Source organism: Elaeis guineensis, chromosome 1 (genome assembly GCF_000442705.2).
Source record: "Elaeis guineensis isolate ETL-2024a chromosome 1, EG11, whole genome shotgun sequence".
NCBI classification, from domain to species: Eukaryota; Viridiplantae; Streptophyta; class Magnoliopsida; order Arecales; family Arecaceae; genus Elaeis; species Elaeis guineensis.
In genome coordinates, this window is record NC_025993.2 from 155,984,561 (window position 1) to 156,005,210 (window position 20,650).

Consider the following 20,650-nt stretch of genomic DNA (forward strand, 5'->3'; position numbering starts at 1 on the left):
TGATACCACTGATTTATGACATGCTAAATTAGCTCATGTGAATTATGTCAGACTTTAAAATATGTAGAGCAAGGGACTAGTTGATGGACTTCCTAAGATGAAGGTCAATACCAGTACTATTTGCATTAGATACCAGTGTAGAAAGATGCATAATCTATCTTTTAAAGAAAGTGAAATAAAAACTTCTTGGCCACTATAATTGATACATTCAAACCTCACTGGCAGGATTAATTTTCTATCTTTCACTGATTTGAAGTATGCAGTTATTTTTATCGATGATTTCTCTACATATACTTAGGTTTATTTTGTTAGAGAAAAATTAGAAGTATTTAAGAAATTTTATCAATTTAAGAATTTCATTGAAGATCTTTTTGAATAAAAAATTAGTTACTTAAAAATTGATGGAGGAGGGGAATATGTCTCAAAAAAAAATTTTTAACTATTTGATCAGTTGTAGCATACGTGGATAATTTACTTACCCATATACTCCCGAACAAGATGCTGTGGCAAAGAGAAAGAACATGCATCTATTTGAGACTATTCGCGGTATGATTCATGCAAAGAATGTGAGGCATGAATTTTGAGCAAGATGAATGCAGATAGTAGTTTATAAATAGAATGCCTTTGAAAGATATTGATAATATGACCTCTATAAAAAATTATTTGGGAATCATCCTGATATTTCTCATCTTCGTGTGTTTGGATATATTTGCTTTGTGCATGCTTATGATGTATTCTCTAATAAGTTAGATAAGAAGTTTGTCAAATGCATATTTCTTGGCTATGATGAAGTTAGAAAATATTGGAGATGTATTAATCTTGAGACGATTAAGATCTATATCTCCAGACATGTTATTTTTTATGAGAGCTTTTCTTGCTGAAGGATTTAATTTTTCAATTGATGAGTTTATATCAATTTTTGATGAGATTAAAGTATTTTGGAAAAATATTATTCTCACAAAAATTAGGGAGCCCTCTTCACTTTCTCCAACTTCTTATTCAACTCAATTGCCAAAGTCTTCTTTACCTATTTTAAATGCTCATAAAAGTGCATGAAAAACTAGCTTACATACTTCAAATTCTAAAAAAAAAATAAAATATACTCTTTAAAAAATATAAAGTTACTTGAAAATGAACCTGAAGCTTCTGAAGATCTATCACTATTGCAGAGAAGCAAGAGAAAGAAGAACCCAAGTAACAGATATGAAGATTGAGATTATTTCTCTATTACTTATTGTTATACTTCTACTATTATTGATCAACTTGAATCCACTTCATTTGATGAGGCCAAGAGCATTGGTGTTTGGGAAAATACCATAAAAAAAAAATTTTAGCTCTTAAAAAGAACGAGACTTAAGATTTGGTTCCTTAGTGGTATTTTTCTTATTTCTTGTATTTAGGTTTATAAAGTGAAAAGGAAGAGTGATGGTTCTATTGAACGCTACAAAGCTAGACTTGTAATAAGGAGATTCTCACAAAAGTATCAAATTGATTTTGATGAAACCTTCAGTCCGGTTGTAAAACTAACTACTGTCAGAGTGCTTATAACTTTAGCAGCTGGCAAGAGATGGTCTCTGTGACAGACGAATGTCAAGAATGCTTTTTTGTATGGTAATCTTAATCAGGATATTTATATGATGCAGCCTCTTGATTTTGTTGACTTCACTTATCCGGACTTTGTTTGTAAACTTAAGAAAGCTTTATATGATCTCAAACAGACGTCTAGACAATGGTATAGAAAAATTATAGAATATTTATTATTTTGTAGTTATTCTCTATCATCTGTGGATTCTAGTTTATTTGTAAAGTATACTAGTAAAGATATAGTAATTGTCTGTGTCTAGATTAATGATCTGATTGCTATTGATAATAGTGTTGATGAGGTTTGTAGTATTCGTGGGCAGCTATTTATAACGATTTGGGATGAAAGAATTTGATAGACTGAGATACTTTTTTGGCATTAAAGTGGCTAAACTTAAGGATGGCTATTATATTTATCAAAGAAATATGCTTTTGATTTAGCAAATAAGTATGGATTGGCTAATTGCAAGTATATACGGATCTTAATGGAATCAAATTTAAAGTTGAGTAAAGAATAGGGCAAATTTCTTGATGATCCTACTATATATAGATAGGTTGTGGGTAGTTTGATCTATTTAACTATCATAAGGCTAGATATTTCTTAAGCAATTGGCATTGTCAGCGGATATATGCAGCATCTTCGATAGTCATATCTCAATACGGTTTTATGGATCTTAAGATATATTGCTAAGATTGTTAATTATATCATATTATCTACTAATATCTTTCAGTTAGATGAGCAGATTTTACAGATGCAGACTATGCTAGTGATATAGACACATGTAGATCTACATCTAATTATTTTTTTAGCTTGGGATATAGTATTATTTCTTGATGCAGTAAAAAACGGTCTACTAATACATTGTCTTCTATAGAAATAGAGTATCGTGCGGCCGCAATGGCAGTTCAGGAGTCGACTTGGCTTACGAGGTTACTTGATGGTTTAGGTCAAGACACTAATCATATTATTCCTCTTTATTGCAATAATGAGAGTATAATTTGATTGGCAAGAAATCCAATGTTTCATGCAAGGACAAAACATATTAAGGTTCATCATCATTTTATTGGAGAGAAAATTAGAGATTGATTTGCTTTCAATTTTTATGAAAGAGTAGCTAGCAGATATCTTCACTAAAGGATTGGCAGTTGAACAGTTTGAAAACTTACTCAGCGAGCTTCGTATTCTCTACATGGACTTCCCAATGAAGAGTATCGTATTCAACTTTAAATAGAACTCCATCTATAGTGTTACCCTATTTAATTAAAAGTTTATATTTTAGTATATTTTATTTTCTTAGTTCAGGTAGGAGTTAAACTTCTATCTATATAATATCTATTTAAAAGATCCATTAGCATCTCCTTTGAGATGTGGGAAGAAAGAGAGATGAAAATTTATTGATGCACATGGAGACTCTTTGTGGACACAATTTTTTTTTTCCATAATTTTTTTTTGCGATCCACTACAATTATTTTTTTATTTTGATGTTTATTTTGATTTTTGAACTGACACGGTCGGCCTACTCTATGCAGCATGCTGTTCTATATTTATTATCCTTCATGATCATATGAACATGTCATTTTTGTTCTGCTATTATTTTCTAATAATCTATCTCGTAAAGTGCAGTCGAATAGACAATAATTGATCAATAGATTATAAAATAATGCTAATGGCTTCGAGTGGCCTTCGAACTGTCTCGAAGATGAAATAGATGGCTCGTGATCATTTTTGTTTTCCAAAATGAACAAATCAAGGTTCTATCCGTATTCTTTCATATTTTATTGATTGTAAAAGGGTATAGTTTAATGTATACGAGGAATGAGGGCCATGCTAGGTTCTATTCTCCACAACGTAGGCTAGGTGAGCTATTCACGATTTTAGCACATATTTTATTCATACCAACCTACTAAAAATCTAATCAAGAATGTTGCCGCTGCAAAGGGAAGTGCAAAACTTTTTTGCATTTCTACAATGGTATCAATTTTTTGAGAAATTATCGCATGCAATAAGTCAAATGTGGATTTAGGATGGAATCATCTTAGTATATATTATCATTACATATAAAAAAGAAAGGGAGAAAAAGAATTAGATAATGATGGATGTGTCCATCCAACAATTTTCATAATTTTCTACATGTTTCATATATTTTATAGTAATTTTTATAATCTTAATTATTTCAACTTCCGGAAAAATTAAAAGAATCGAATTTTCACCCAAAAATATAAAAGAACCAAATTCATGCACCAGAATTGGGGTCACAGTAGCTATGAGTTCTTCCTTTTGTAACATACATCACTGGCACAGCTTCACAACCATGCTTAAGCTGCACGCAAAGCATCCAACCGGACGGAGAAAGAGCGAGAAAAAGGTCATGACACGTGGCGTCCTCCCCCCCCCCGGAGAGCACCTAAAGACGGGGTGTACCGTTGTAGCATCGTAAGCAAACCACCGTCCTTCCTCGTCGCTGTCGAAGCCTCCTTCCAAAATGCCAGCGATCGTTCCCTCTCCTCTCCTTCATCTCCTCTTCCTCCTCGTTAGCTTCTCTTCAGGTCAGTCAACCTGTCTATATTCACCATGTTTACTCCTCACGCCACCATAATAAACGGAAAAAAAAAAGAAGAACACAAATTAGTTAGTCTTGTCTTTATCCTTCCAGCAATCTCGGACTCGGAGGTGGTGCTGGAGTCCGGCTACACTGTGTCCACCGTGCTAGACTGCAACAAACCCCTCGCCGTCGCCGGCCTCCCCTCTTCCGCCGCTGTCTACCCCTTCTCCCTCCTCCCCCGGCCCCAATCTCGCGACCTCCTCCTCCTCGACTCCTCCGGGTCCGCCTTCTACTCCCTCGTCATCCCCCTCTCTCAAGGTACTCCTTTTTCTCTTCCCGTTGTACTGTCCTCTTGTTTTCGGTTATTCTTTAGTAAAAAGGGTTTCAAGGGTTTAGTTTTCCTCTGTTCTCTTGCATGCAGAGGGCGAGGTCAGGCTGTTTTCCGGCAAGGGTGTCCCGGGCTTTGCCGATGGGGATCCGCTGGCCGCGATGTTCAAGAACCCCAGGAGTTTCGCGATTGATTCCAAGGATAATGTCTACGTGGCGGATCGGAGCAATCATGCCATTCGGAAGATCAGCAGATCAGGTAATACTCTAAGATCTTCGATTTGTTCGATGGACTTTTGCATTGAATAACATGAATTTATATTTATTTTTGAGTAATTTATGCCTTTATGTGAAAAACGTGGAAAAGCGTACTATTTAACTTAGAGCATTCGATTTTTGCGAAGATATTAGAAGTATTACAACATTAGATTCTGAAGAAACTTTGAACAAAGTCTGTGTTTTTTTTTTTTTTTTGACTTAAACATAATACCCAACTTTTTATCAACAGAAATTTTGTTTCAGTGAGAACAACCCAAATCATACATCCGAAGGTTCTCAAGCGATGCTGCATGTTGTCTGGAAGATTTCTAAATTGTTTTCTTGAATTGACGTTTTTTTTTAATGATTCTACCAAATTTTTTTAACAGTTTATGGAATTCTTTTTTATAACTTCAACTGAGACTACAGAAGCTGCAGCCAAGAACACCAAAATCGAGCTTATGTGATCGATCCACGGGAAACCAAAACCTAGTTTTTAAACATTGACAGGAATCAGTTTATACAATTCGAAAACCATGTTGATTAAGGAATCTGCTTTTGGTCACATGCTGCTGCCGAGCCTTTGTGTGAAAACATGTATTCCGTTTTCTCCAAAAAAAAAAAAAAGAGTGAAGAACATTGCATGAAATTATGCATGGTTATAGAATTACTTCTTACCATGCTCCATGTGTCATGCGGGATACGATTTATTACACAGAAAATGAAAAATGAGTGCATAACATCATCCATGGCTATAGCAGTACCTTTGATTTGCACTCCAGATATCACATGGTAATAATATTGCACCAAAAATGCCCTATCCACTCCCAAGTTTATGCACTCATTTTTTACATACCAACAAAATAACACATGATTGGAAGCATAGTTTAAAGTTCCACCGAGAACTCTGCAAGCAAATCATTAACATTTGGATTTTGTTAGAATTGATTGAAAATTATGGTTGGTTTTGAAGGTCCAGCTGAAGCCAGCTCATGGGACCAAATTGTGTATGTATGAGTTGCTTTTTGATTATTTTCTTATCGTTTCTTTCTTTGTTCAAATGTTAGGAAGCATTTTATCTTCTTTGGACTTAGATAACGTGATTTTCAAGACGCACCTTCCAATGACTTTTAATTAGAAAATAAGTCTTTTAATGGAAGTTTGGCATCCCCATGATTCAGATCTCACATGTGGTTAGACTGTCATATGTTATATATGATCTTCATAAATTAAAACTATAAATTACTGTCCTGTGACTTGAGGCTTGTGTGTAGTTAGCCTGTCATATGCTATATCACCATCACAAAACCACCAAAATAGTAAATGGAAAGGTTCCAAAACACTATAATGTACCTGAATGATGTCTAATTATACTGTTGTTTTCTTATTTATCATCATTTGTTTGATTTCTCACCTGATTTTATTAGCAAATTTTGGATTTTTATTTTTTTTAAAACTAAAATATGGAAAGTGAAACCAGAACGACCAAAACTTCTGAAATAATAACTCACCTGTTCATCCAAAACCAAACTAAAATCAACTTTTGCTATATCATGATATCCTGTAATAGATTGACATGCTCAAAGGAAAAGATGGAACAGTATATTGTTAGAAGGGCACAATCTTTTAGTAGACAGTAATGTATTATTTTTTTAAACACAGCTTTTTCCCATAAACTATAGCTAATCATAATAGACATACAATATGTACTTAAGATTTGGTTGGATATTTAAAAAATTTAGTCTTGCATTCTTCATGTTCTAGTTTCATTAACCAACATTAGAGAATCCATAAACTGGATATGCCAAATAACCTCTTATAGAAGTTCCTTATGATGATACCAGCTTTATAAATAGATATGTGGAAAAAAAAAATGCCGTGCTTATTATAAGTAACACATTGTTGTCCCCATAAATATTGTGCTCCTTTTTGTAATATGATTTTTCAATTTTCCTCTTTGATTTTGTTAATATCGAACTATATACAAAATACAGATTCCGATTGCAGCCGACCCTGTGATTTATAAGGGTTGTGAATCTTGTGAAGACAGAAAAAAACTGTGAAAATAAAAGGCTTCTGCTTCAAATAAAACAGAGAATCTATTTGGCATTAAAAGAATGTATATCAATGTTAAATTGTTGTCTATATTTCTCTATTATGCTTCTTGATACAGACCTCCTTTTCCTAATCGGTACCATTTAGGCATGACCACCACAATTGCTGGAGGTTACTCAGAGAAAACAGGGCATATTGATGGGCCTGCTCAGAATGCATCCTTTTCAAATGATTTTGAGCTGGTGTATGTTCCCAAAATATGTGCCTTGATGATTTCTGATCGTGGAAATAGGCTGATTCGCCAGATGGATTTAAAACCAGAAGACTGTGCACATGAATCCCAAACAGGTAACGGTCTTCTTAAGCTTCGGCTTTAATCTTTGTTGCTGCCGTAATGATGTTCACCAGTCAAGTTTGGCTGTTACCACCAACAGAAGCTTGTTTAGTGTGAAGTCTGAAATGCATTGCTTCTGAATGCTTCTTTGACCATCCATTACTTTTAAAAAGTGAAACTGTACCATGCTAATATTTCTATGATACTAGAGTGAGAAGTCATGATAATGCTACTTAAGGGATTCATATGATCACATGCTTCTCTGGTGATTAGTTTTTGCCTATGCATTAGAAGCCCTGGAATAATTGAATACTTAATGATTCTAGATTTATGTAAATTTGCCTTTTTTTTTATATATACCTAACCAAAACTGTTGATTCCTATAATTCTTTAATTTTAGGGCTCGGAGTGACATCTGTATCTGTGATTGCAATCTTTTGTGCACTCTTTGGCATAGTTCTCGGGTTTATAGCTCGCCCATTTTTCACTCGCAATGTAAGCGCCACTCTTTGTATTGAATGTTAAATTATAATCGCTGTAAATGCCTAAAACATTGCTACCTGGTATTTCTAGACAGGAAGTCTCCAGCAGCCACTTTACCAGCAAGACGTGGAAGCATTACCAAACCAATCTGAGGAGACTAGCTCCGATGACCTGCTCCGACGTCAAAAACGCAGTTGCTGACTCCATACTCCCTGTTCTCTTGATTAAACTTGTTAATTTGAGTCTTTGCTATCTGTCTACTGTATTTCGTAATATTATTCTAGGAATTCGAGTTTGGTTTGGGGAAAGTGTTCCATTGCTTGAATCTGATGTAAGGTGCCATAGTGGTATTACAAAGTCACCAGTTCTTGCTGATCAGTTGGGGGATATGATCAGTTTTGATGGGGATATGGATGTTTTGGAGGTAACTAATTGCTCTAGGAAGGAAGATGAGACGAAGGATGCTTCAAAATGGAGCCATGGGAAAATAGAAGACATGATGAGGGCCAACTTAACCGATTTTGTTTGTAGAGCCAACCAAGGCCAGATGGAGGAGCTCGCCGTCTGCAGTTCTTGTCTGGTTAGGAGGAGGCCTAGGGAACTTGATGGGCTGTAACCGTGAACTCGATAGCTTATGTTTTTTGCTGTTCCAACTGTTGCCTATGAGTGGTGAAGTTGTACTAAAATATGAATTCTGCTGTGTACTTATCTACAAGTTAACGAACTGTCGTGCTTTTTATCACTATACGTGTAGTACTGCACTATTTGTGATGTTAGCGACTTGGAAATTTTATTTTTATTGTTCACATTGTCGCCATGGATTTGTCGAACGTCAGACACTGCGGTTACACCTGATTTTGATGGCAATGTTATTAGTAGAATATTAGGAGCATTTATGCCAATGTTTTTCCTTGGAGTCCATATCTTTGTTTGCTGCATCTTGAGTCATTTGTGAATTGTGATCCTAGACCGAGTTAGCTGATTGAATGTTCTATAATGGAAAACAGCCTCCTATGCCCTCGGTGCTCCCTCTCGCGTGCGTGCATGTGTGGAACTTATTTTTACTGAGCTTCATCAAGTGTTATTTTTATGAAGCTAGGGTGAGCTTCAGGGAACGTTACTGCAAAACAATTAAACGGTCTGAAAGTAAAAATTTGTTACCGAAATCTAGTTGCCGGGCAAACATGCCCTTGATTTGCATTAGATATAATCTCTTTATTTTTAGGCTACAAATCAGATTTTTTTAAAATGATATTTTTTTAATAAAATATTTTTAAATTACGATAGATTGAATAATAAAAATTATTTTTTATTTTATTATATCACGTGAAATTATAGATTCAACTCACGAATTAAATGTCATTTCAGCTGAAATCGTAAGTTGAATCTATAATTTCAAATCCACGTATCTATAGGACGTGGGTTAAAAAAATTTGAAATCGCTCACGATTTTGTTAAAATCATGAGCTGTGTTGAGGAATACCGACCGATCTCACTCAGGCCAACTTATGATCAACCGACCGACCGACTGGTGGAGGGACCGTCCGACCGACCGACTGGCGGAGGGACCGACCGACCGACTGCCGGAGGGACCGACCGACCGGCCGATCGATTAACGGCCCTCTTTCGTCCGTGGATATGTCGGTCGGGTTTTCACTCTCCGAGCCGACTGAATCAGGGAGTCTGATGGCCGACACTCGCAACATGCCCGGCTGACCGTCAAAGGGGCCCGAATCTCCATCCGACGCCACACAGATGGCCACCGACCTAGGGTCGGTTGATTCCTCCGATCGTCGTACAGCCGCCAGAGCCTGTCAGTCCTGACAGCAATATGCGGCACTGCCACCTAAGGGCATTATCCCGCCTGGGGCATTGTCAACCCTAGTGATTTGACAGCCCCGCGGCGATATGATGCTTTCACGGCGACTCTGACAGTCTACAGTGAGTTGACAATTTCTCAATTGTCCGCGCCATTAATGACGGTGCCATACCGCGCCCCATTATAAATATCGGGGAAGGCAACAGTGCAGAGGGACTTGAAAAATCACAGGCTTGCTCCCCCTCTCTCTCTTTCTCTCTCTCGTTTGAGCTCTCTGTCTTCATTTCACTGTTGCCCAGTCACCTCTCTGACTTGACCGTCGGAGGGTCCCCGTCGGAGCCGCCTCCGATCAGTGTGGACTTCCTTTTTTGCAGGCGCTCGTTCCCGGCAATCAGGCGACGAGGGGATTGGCCGCAACAGATTGGCGCGCCAGGTAGGGAGGGCACGGCACCAGGCCTTCTCAAGCAGAAGATACTGATGACAAAGACAAGAGCCCAACGATCGAGGGTCACCAGGTCGGCGAGGCGCTCTTCCCGCCGGGAAGAGGCCTCCCCGCCACCCTCAGCGGGGGAGCCCAGCTCTCCGCACCCGGCGGCGACCACGGAGGCGCAGATCGCGGCCATCATACGGCAGATGACCGTGCTGATAGACGCGGTCAAGAGCCTCCAGCAACAATCGACGGCCCATCCGATGCCCTCAAGGAGCAGCCGCCGACGACCGCGCCGATCTCCGTCGCCTCCGCGCGAGTGCCTGCAACAGCGCTCCCACGGAGAGCAGGAGGGACGGCCACGGCGCGATGCCCGACAGTCCCAGCAGCTCTCTCCTTCCCTGCTGGAACGGGCAAGGAAGGAGAAGCGACCGCGAACGCCGTCCGCCTCCCTCTCGAAATCTTTCGGAGACTCCACTCCTGGGGTCTCCCAGCACTGACGGGCGGACGACTACGAGCGCAGGTTCGAGGAGATCGACCGCCGGCCTGTGCAGTTGCAGGTCGACGGGCAGAAGTCCTCGAACGACGTCGACTTCCAAACCGCCCAACCTCTCTCCCGACTCATTCTCGACGAACCGATCCCCAGTCGGTTCAAGATGCCGCATGTGGAGCCATACGACGGCTCCACCGACCCAATCGACCACCTCGAGAGCTATAAAGCTCTCATGATGATTCAGGGGGCTACCGACGCTCTCTTTTGCATCGGCTTCCCCGCCACACTCCGCAAGGCTGTCAGGGCCTGGTACTCCGGTCTCCGATCGGAAAGTATCCACTCCTTCGGACAGCTCGAGCACTCTTTCGTGGCTCACTTCAGCACCAGCCGGAAGCCGCCGCGAACGTCGAACAACCTTTTTTTCTTCAAACAGAGAGAAAATGAGACGCTCCGACACTTCGTGGTGCGATTCAATACGGCCACGCTTGAGGTCCGGGACCTCAACGAGGACATGGCTATCTCAGCCATGAAACGGGGGCTGAGGGCGTCCCGATTCACCTACTCCCTGGACAAAACCCTCCCCTGTACATATGCCGAGTTGCTGGAGCGCGCATACAAGTATATGCGCGCGGACGAAGGGGCCTCCGATCGGCGCTCGATCGAGTTCAAGGGTCCGAAGGAGAAACGAAGGAAGGGTCGGGACCCCGCCGAACCCAACAGACCCCCGATCGATGGTCGGGTCTTACCACCGCGACGGAACCAAAAGTCTCCCCGACGGCAGACTCCAAGGCCGACACGCCCCAGGTATGATTCCTACACTCCTCTCTTCGCTCTCCGTGCGCAGATTCTGATGGAGATCGAGGGGAAGGAATACCTGCGACAGCCTCCGCCCCTGAAGGCAAAAGGCCTCGACCGACGGAAGTACTGCCGATTCCACCGAGGCCACGGCCACAATACCGAGCAATGCATCCAGCTTAAGGATGAGATCGAAGCTCTCATCCGTCGGGGGTATCTCGATAAATTTTGGAGAAACCCGCCGACTCAACCTGTGGCCGACCGACGACCCCAGCCGACTGAAGAAGCGACGACTAATCAGCCGACGGCCGGGGTCATCAATATGATTTCCAAGCGACTGGGCCCGGGGACATCTGTGGGAGGGGAGCCGACGAAAAAACTGCGCCCGGACGACGTAATCACTTTTACAGAAGAGGACGTTCGGGGCATCCAAACTCCCCACGATGACACTGTTGTTGTTTCGGCAACAATAGCAAACTATGATGTAAAAAGAATTTTTGTAGATAATGGAAGTTCGACAAATATTTTGTTTTACTCGACCTTCTTCCGGATGCAACTATCAACCGATCGACTTAAGAGGGTCTCCACGCCCTTGATAGGCTTTGCCGGGGATGCCGTCGCGACGGAAGGAGATATTACCCTGCCTCTGACGGCCGGCACCGAACCACGACAAAGCACGGTCCACTTAACTTTCGCGGTTGTCCAAGTACCTTCGGCCTACAACGCCATACTTGGACGACCCGGACTTAACGCCCTCAAGGCGATCGTGTCGATGTACCATCTCCTAGTTCGGTTCCCAACCAGGAACGGAGTCGAGGAGATGCGCGGAAACCAACAGCTCGCTCGTCGATGCTTCCAGATCTCCGCTCAAAATGACGAGTTGAGGGGCTCCCTGACGATCGACAAACTGGACCAACGGGAGGAGGAGGAACGGGGCTCACCGGCCGAACAGCTCGTGTCGATCCCGATAGCGGAAAACCCCGACCGGAAGGTATGGATCGGGTCTCAACTGCCCGACCCCGAACGACGACGATTGACGGAGCTGCCGACGGCCAATGCCGACATATTTGCTTGGTCGGCAGCGGATATGTCGGGCATCCCCACAAAGACAATAACCCACCGACTCAACATCGATCCGACGATGAGGCCGGTGAGGCAGAAGAAAAGGTCCTTCGCTCCAGAGAGACAGAGGGCCATCGACGAAGAAGTGGACAAGCTGCTCGAGGCGGGCTTCATCAGGGAATCCACGTATCCCGATTGGCTCGCCAATGTTGTCATGGTCAAAAAAGCCAACGAAAAATGGAGGATTTGCATCGACTATACCGACCTGAATCGAGCCTGTCCAAAAGATAGCTTTCCACCTCCAAAGATCGACCAGCTGGTGGACGCGACGTCCAGATTTTGACTGCTCAGCTTCATGGACGCCTTCGCCGGATACAACCAGATCCGGATGGCGCCTGAAGACGAGGAGCACACTGCCTTCGTGACCCCCAAGGGCCTCTACTGTTATCGGGTGATGCCCTTCGGGCTGAAGAACGCCGGTGCCACCTACCAGCGACTTGTCAAAAAGGTCTTTAAAGACCATATCGGGCGCAACATGGAGGTATACGTGGACGACATGCTGGTAAAAAGTGCGCAGATCCCGGATCATACTCGGGATCTTGAGGAGACCTTCCGCACTCTACGGCGACATCGGATGAAGCTGAATCCGATTAAGTGCGCTTTTGAGGTGACCTCGGGGAAGTTTCTCGAATTCTTCGTTTCTCAGAGAGGGATCGAGGCCAATCCTGAGAAAATAAAGGCGATCATCGACATGCGTCATCCGAACACCAAGAAGGAGGTCCAACGGCTGAACGAAAAAATCATCGCGCTCAGCCGGTTTATTTCCCGATCAGCCGAAAGGTGCCTCCCGTTTTTCAAAACTCTGAGGCAGGCGAATGGTTTTTCTTGATCGGATGAGTGCCGACGGGCCTTCGAAGATCTGAAGAAGTACTTGGCTTCCCCGCCGCTGCTCGTGAAGCCGCAGGTCGGGGAGACCTTGTATCTCTATTTGGCCACATCCTCTGAGGTGGTCAGTTCAGTGCTCGTCCGAGAAAATGAGAGCCGAACCCATCAGCCTATCTACTATGCCAGCAAAGTGCTCCGCGGTGCCGAAGCCCGATATTCGGAGACGGAAAAGATGATTTTCGTCTTGACCGTCTCCGCACAACGACTCCGCCCATATTTCCAGGCTCATGCCATAGTGGTTCTCACCAACCAGCCCCTGAGGGTAATATTGCACCGACCGGACACATCGGGACGACTGGCAAAGTGGACGATGAAGCTCAGCGAGTTCGACATATAGTACCGGCCGCGGCCTGCCTTGAAAGCTCAGGTCCTGGCCGACTTCATCGTCGAGTGCCCGACCACCGACCAAGGGTCGGGAGCTGCAGACCCTGGACGAGATGCGGTCTCCGAGCCAGACCCGGTCTCCACCTGGGTATTGCACATCGACGGAGCTTCAAACGCTCAAGGGAGCGGGGCTGGGTTCCTGCTCACGAATTTGGATGGGGTAGTCACCGAGTACGCCCTCCGATTCGACTTCAAGGCCTCCAATAACCAAGCCGAGTACGAAGTGCTCCTCGCCGGCTTGAGGATGGCGAGGGAACTGGGCGTCGACAGTCTTCGGGCCTTCTCCGATTCTCAGCTGATCGTGGGACAGGTCAAGGGCGAATTCGAGGTACGAGATCCGACCATGGCCAAATACCTTCAGAAAGTGAAGGACCTCGTAGTGCGCCTCAGGTATTTTGAAATTTTTCACATCCCTAGGTCGGAGAACGCCCGTGCCGACGCACTCTCCAGACTGGCGACTTCGACTTTTGACTCTTTGGGTCGGACGTTCGTGGAGAACCTCGAGCAGCCGAGTATTGACCGGGTCGAAGAAATACTACAACTGACTGCTGAACCAAGCTGGATGGATCCGATTGTTCGGTTCCTGACTGACGGAATCAGTCCTGAAGATCCCACGGAGGCCAAGCGGCTCCGATGGTCGGCCTCCCAATATGTGATCATGGATGGCCGACTATACAAAAGGTCGTTCTCCCTTCCCTTGCTTAGGTGCTTGGGACCGACCGACGCAGACTATGCTCTCCGAGAAGTGCATGAAGGGATCTGCGGGAATCACTTGGGGGGCAAGTCTCTAGTCTATAAGGTCCTGCGACAGGGTTACTACTGGCCCACCATGAGGAAGGACGCGGCTGATTTGATCCAGAGGTGCGAACCCTGCCAGAAGTACGCTAACGTGCAGCACCGACCGGCCAGCCAAATCGCTCCTATTGTCGCTCCATGACCCTTCGCTCAGTGGGGGATCGACATTCTCGGTCCTTTCCCTCCAGCGTCGGATCAGAGAAAGTTCATAGTTGTCGCCATCGACTACTTCACCAAGTGGGTGGAGGCCGAACCCCTGGCGCAGATTACCGAGCGAAAGATGGAGGACTTTGTCCAAAAATCCATCATCTTCAGGTTCGGGTTGCCGCATACTATCATCACCGACAATGGGCGGCAATTCGACAACCAAGACTTCAGGGATTTCTGCGCAAGATTTCACATCACGCACCGACTGACTTTGGTCGGGCATCCACAATCCAACGGTGAAGTCGAGGTGACCAACCGGACCTTACTCCATGGACTCAAAACCCGACTAAATGAAGCCAAAGGCCTCTGGGTCGACGAGCTAGGCTCCGTTCTGTGGGCTTACCGAATGATCCCCCGCATTCCGACCGGGGAGTCGCCTTTCAGCTTGGCCTATGGAACGGAGGCAATGATTCTACTCGAGATTGGACTGCCGTCTACAAGGGTCGAGCGGTATCAAGAGCCGGACAACTCTGATTGTCGGAGGGCCGACCTAGACCTCCTCCCTGAACTGCGAAACGAGGCTCAACTTCGCATGGCTTCATACCGACAGAAGGTGGCCCGGTATTACAACGCCAGAGTCAGACCAAAGCTCTTCAGGCCTGGTGACTTGGTCCTGAGAAAGGCAGAGGTCTCGAAACCCCTGGACCAAGGGAAGCTGGCTCCGAACTGGGAAGGGCCCTACACGGTAGCAGACACCTATGGTCCGAGAGCCTACCGACTGAAGACTCTGGAAGGAAAACCCATTCCCCGAACATGGAACGCCGACAACCTGAAGTTGTATTACCAATGAACTCTGTACTTGTCCAGTCGGAATACAAATCCAGTTTGAAATCTCGGAGTTTAACTCTTCGACTGACGATCGGCGCTCACCAAGGTCGAGCCCCGACGTGCCAACTCGGACTTGGTATCCGTGCGAAACCGACGGCTCCATAGTCGACGACATACCGGACTCTGACAAGGATCGATATACCTATATGGGCGGGAGCCACACTCCTTCGACCTTCGACGACATATCGGACTCTTACGAGGACCAATATATTTGTATTGGCGGGAGTTGACACTCCTACGGTCGGACTTTCGGGCCAGTCTATCGGCTAACATACCGATTGAGCCCCGACTAGAGAAAGGCGGAATGCCTACGTGACCGCCGTCGTGACCGCCGTCGTGACTTCCGACCGAGCTACGGTCGGTCGAAGGATATTCGGCTTGCCACCGTCTATCGAACGATGCGACCTCAGTCGCATTCATGATTCACCGACCGAGCTACGGTCGGTCGGAAGATATTCGGCTTACCACCGTATATCATGAGGCGAAGTATGGATACCCGACACGAGGGTATCGGGATCCGACTTATCGGCGTTCCGCCGACTAAATGTGCCGGACGACATTCGACTGAACGCGTCGGAAGAGACCCGACAGCCGAACCTTTATCTAGCGGTCTGTCGGCTTCCGACTCGACGAACGCGCCGACTCACGGTCGGAGGAAGGACTCCCGACTTACTACTTCGACCGTCAAAGGCCGATCCTAAGTCGGGACTTGGTCTACCTTCGTGGCGGCGTGAGTTGCCGAACGTCCTAACCGACCTATATAAGTTAACAACTCACGTGTTCGGATGCATTCTACAACTCATGAAAGAAAGAAAAACAGACAGAGGGAAAAAGTTTAAGCCTAAGACTGATTTCATTCAAGGTCAAAAAGAGCTTACAAAATCGGGCCGAAGCCCCAGTTACAATTGTTCTAAGAAGAAAAACGAAAAAGATAAAAGTCAACGAGGCCGCGGTCATCCCTCCGAGTCGATCTCCTCGACCGACGGAAGATCGGGGATGACCAGCGTATCCACCATGATCGGCGCTGGGTCGACGGCCGAAGCAGGATCGTCGGTCGGCGGGGGGCTGACAGTCGGCGCCGGGACAGGAGTCGCAGCCGTCTCTCCTTCGACCACTTGTCCCTGGACGGCCTCCCCCGCCACGGCGATGCCTCCCGATGACGGATCGGCCATCTCTTCAGTGACTTGGTCACCGGCCCCCGGCGGGACGATACTGCTGAGGTCCAGCTCCGGGTACAAGGCTTGGACCGCATCCCGACCGTCCTCGTACCCCACCCGGTACGACGCGAAGCCAGACTCCAATATCTCCTCCCGGTACTGGTCGGTGGCGCGGAAGTCGTCCACCGCCCGACTTACCGACTCCTTCGCCGACCTTGCTTCCTCTTCCGCCCGACCGAGAGAGTCCCTTGCTGACTCTGCCTCTGCCTTCGATATGTCGGCGTCGGCCTGGGCGATTGACAGATCTTCCTCAGCCTTGGCAAGTTTTTTCAGGCTGACTCGGAGCTGCTCGCGCTCACCCTCGAGTTCGACGGCAACACCGTTACGCTCATGCCGCAGACGGTGCACGGTTCGACCCTTGCGTTTGGCTTCTTTCCTGGCCGACCTTAGCTCGGATCCGAGGCGGGAGACTTCGTCCACCAACTTTGCCTCCCGGTCGGTCGACTGCTTTAGGTGGTCGACCAGCATTGCCCGATCGGCTTCGGCCGCCGCCGCCCTTTCTTTCCAAGCCGCCCGGACGTTCCCGAACCTCCGATATCCGACTTCGAGTTCCGACATGGTGTAGATCAGCTGTCGACGCAAGCGTTTCGTCAGAAAAACAAAGTAACTAAAATATTAAGGAAAAAGGAGGCGAAACGGAACTTACCTCGACCATGGTCGGGTAGAATGAAGATAACATCTCGGTTACCTGTCGAGACCTTAGCGCCTCCACGTCGGCTGGAAGGAGGATCCCCTGGCACAACCTCCTGGCCAGGTTGTGGTCGGCCAACGCCAACGCCCCTTCGGAGAACTGTGCGCTGGGCGGCACGGTGCGACTCCCCGACCTCGTGTCGTCCGCGGGGTCCATCGGGGCTTTCCCCCGATCGGCCGCCCCGACCGACGGAACTGGCAGGGAGGGGATGCTCGAGTTTGAACCGGCACCCCCCGTTGCGGTCGCAGACGCCGTCGGATGGTGTTCGGTTTCCCGAACGTCATCCGGCACCACAACTGCCGGCGAGGCCGTCGATGTCCCTTCGGCCGCTTCCTCCGCCGGCCTCTCCTCCGGTTGCGCTGTCGGAGCCGCGAGCGCTATTACCGGCTCCGACTGGTCGGTCGCCGACGCTTCAACGGTCGGCGCCGCTGGGGTGCGCTTCTTCGGTGGACGCGAAGGTCCTGCCCCCGATCCCGGCCTCTTCCTCGCTGCGTACTGCCGGATCTCGGCGTCGGTCGGCCGCATCCTCGGAGGTGTCCCTGCGATACCGACGGAAATGTTAATCTAAGAACCGGAATAAGGGCCGAATGAAAATAGGACCGGGGGATCGGGCGATACCTAGTCGGGGGACCAAGCTCAGGCCAGCGTCATAGAGAGCTTGTTCGATAACAAGCTCCCTCTGCTTCAGAACCGACATGTCTTTGAGTCGGTGGAAGTCCTCCCGGTCGTCCGCCTCCACCCGGCTGTTGTCGTTTGCTTCGGTTCGGGGCACGCCCCAGTGGGAAGAGAAGCCCCAGGGAGAAGAAGATGAGACGAAGAAAAACTGGTTCTTCCACCCGTGGATGGACGAGGGAAGACCAGTAATGAAGGAAAGACCCTTCCGAGGGTTGAAGAGCTACCACCCTCGGGCCTTAGGGTGGGGTCGGAGCACGAAAAATGCCCGGAAGAGCGAGATGCGAGGGTTGGTCGGCAGAAGCTGACACAACAGAGCGAAGCTGATTATTAGTCGGACGGAGTTCGGCGTCAGTTGCGCCGGACAAAGTCCGTAATAATCCAGCAGATTCCGGACGAACTCCGGAATCGAAAGTCGAAGACCCGCGCGGAGATCTTCGACGTACAGCGCCAATTGGCCCAGCGGAGGGTTGTTAACCCGACCGCCGGCCCCTGGGGCGGAAAGTTGAAACTGCTCCGGGATGCAATACTGATCCCGAAGCCGATCAACGTTCGGCCCCGAAAGTGAGGAAACCTCAACTTCCGAAGTCGACCGAAGGTCATCGGTCGGATTTCTCGACCGAGCCCCCCGAGATGGATTTCCGGCCATCGCACCAGAACCGAAGGAGAGGCGAGGCCGAGGAAAAAGAAGAGGAAAAAGAAGAAGGAGAAGAAGAAGAGGAAGAAGAAGAAGGAAGGAGAGAAAGATCACGAACCCGAAACTGACCCTTTAGAAAGTGAAAGGGGAGACGACTGCCGGCGACGACGAAGGGAGTACTCGGGCAGAGTCTCTGCAGCAAATTGATTCAGGATGGGGCTCCGAGCGCAGATGGTCCTATATATATATAGGGCCGTTCGACGGCCAAGATGCCCCCGTGCCAACCAACGTCTCTCGGATGTGCGACACGTGGCAGCCTCCGGGCCCTCCCTTTGGCCCGACGATTCGACGCGCGCATCCCGGGGACGGCCGCACCGCCTTCATTTAATGCGAGAGGCGCCGGCCCAACCACCTCCGACACGTGGCGGAAGGGGCCACGGTCCCGAATTAAATCGCCCCCGGCGATTCGCGTTCCCGATGGGACGCCTGACAGCGCCCCGCGCTCCCAGAATCGGCGCTGGGCGGCGATTTGCGTTCCCCAAGAGGCGCCGGACGTCCGATCGCCTGACACCAAATCGTCCGGGATGTCTGACACCGACGTAACATCTGATGTCAGCGAATCACTCGGCATTCATGAGATACCTGACATCGTATCAACTTGCAGTACGGTCGGAATGTGGCATACGACAAATCCACTCCTTTTCGCCCGGCGTTGCTGCCCAAACTGAGGCATCGGTCAGCGCACCGTCCGATTCAGGAGTGGAGGGGGGCAACTGTTGGGGAATACCGACCGACCCCGCTCGGGCCAACTTATGACCAACCGACCGACCGACCGACTGGCGGAGGGACCGACCGACCGACTGGCAGAGGGACCGTCCGACCGACCGACTGGCGGAGGGACCGACCGACCGACCGACTGCCGGAGGGACCGACCGACCGACCGACTGCCGAAGGGACCGACTGACCGGCCGATCGATTAACGGCCCTCTTCCGTCCGTGGATATGTCGGTCGGATTTTCACTCTCCGGACCGACTGAACCAGGGAGTCTGATGGCCGACTCTCGCAACATGCCCGGCTGACCGTCAAAGGGGCCCGAATCTCCACCTGACGCTACACAGATGGCCACCGACCTAGGGTCGGTCGACTCCTCCGATCGCCGTACAGCCGCCAGAGCCTGTCAGTCCTGACAGCAATATGCGGCATTGCCACCTAAGGACATTATCCCGCCTGGGGCATTGTCAACCCTAGTGATTTGACAGCCCCGCGACGATATGACGCTTTCACGGCGACTCTGACAGTCTACAGTGAGTTGACAATTCCTCAATTGTCCACGCCATTAATGACGGCGCCATACCGCGCCCCACTATAAATATCGGGGAAGGCAACAGTGCAGAGGGACTTGAAAAACCACAAGCTTGCTCCCCCTCTCTCTCTCTTTCTCTCTCTCGTTTGAGCTCTCTATCTTCATTTCACTGTTGCCCAGTCACCTCTCTGACTTGACCGTCGGAGGGTCCCCGCCGGAGCCGCCTCCGATCAGTGTGGACTTCTTTTTTTGCAGGCGCTCGTTCCCGACGATCAAGCGATGAGGAGATTGGCCGCAACAAACTGGACCCATGATTTTATTTTAATTTTTTTTTTTATCATTTTTTCTCCTTCCCAATCCATGCCTCTCTCCACGATGCCCTCCACAGCTGTCGGGCACCTCGCTCCCGGCCCCCTCTCTGGCTCAACACCACCCCAACGGCCCGCCCGACCCCCCCCCCCCCCCCCCCCCAACATCAAACTTCCACACCCCGCCCCATGACCCCCCTCTCTCTGGCCCTCCCCGCCTGCCCCTCTATTTGGCTCAACACCAACACCCCGCCCCCTTAAAACCACTCCTCCACACGACACCCCCCCCACACAACCACCCCCACCCCGGCTCTGCGCACTACCCCCCACCTCCGCCCTTGGTACCCAAAAAAAAAAAAAAAAAGCCCTCGTGATGACCCCCACAGCTCTACACACACCCCTCCCCACCCTCTGGCCCCGGCTCCATGCGCCACCCCCCACCTTCGCCCGCGACTCCATCACACATCGGCACTGAGTCCGCCATC

General features: G+C 47.9%; 1 protein-coding gene across 4 annotated transcripts; it reads left to right on the top strand.

The window, feature by feature from the left end:
- The first annotated feature begins 3,968 nt into the window (after positions 1 to 3,968).
- Positions 3,969 to 8,323, top strand: LOC105039193 (uncharacterized). Of its 4 annotated transcripts, none has more exons than XM_010915265.4 (6): positions 3,969 to 4,128; positions 4,236 to 4,442; positions 4,546 to 4,710; positions 6,912 to 7,112; positions 7,499 to 7,593; positions 7,672 to 8,323. In XM_010915265.4, the coding sequence occupies exons 1-6, from the start codon at positions 4,065 to 4,067 to the stop codon at positions 7,780 to 7,782; spliced, it is 843 nt and encodes a 280-aa protein (XP_010913567.1). In that variant the 5' UTR covers positions 3,969 to 4,064; the 3' UTR covers positions 7,783 to 8,323. The 4 variants fall into 4 exon arrangements, with proteins under 4 accessions (XP_010913567.1, XP_010913565.1, XP_073101124.1 ...); XM_010915263.4 differs by having other exon boundaries at positions 7,676 to 8,323; XM_073245023.1 differs by lacking the exon at positions 3,969 to 4,128 and having other exon boundaries at positions 4,135 to 4,442; positions 7,676 to 8,323.
- Positions 8,324 to 20,650: the final 12,327 nt, after the last annotated feature.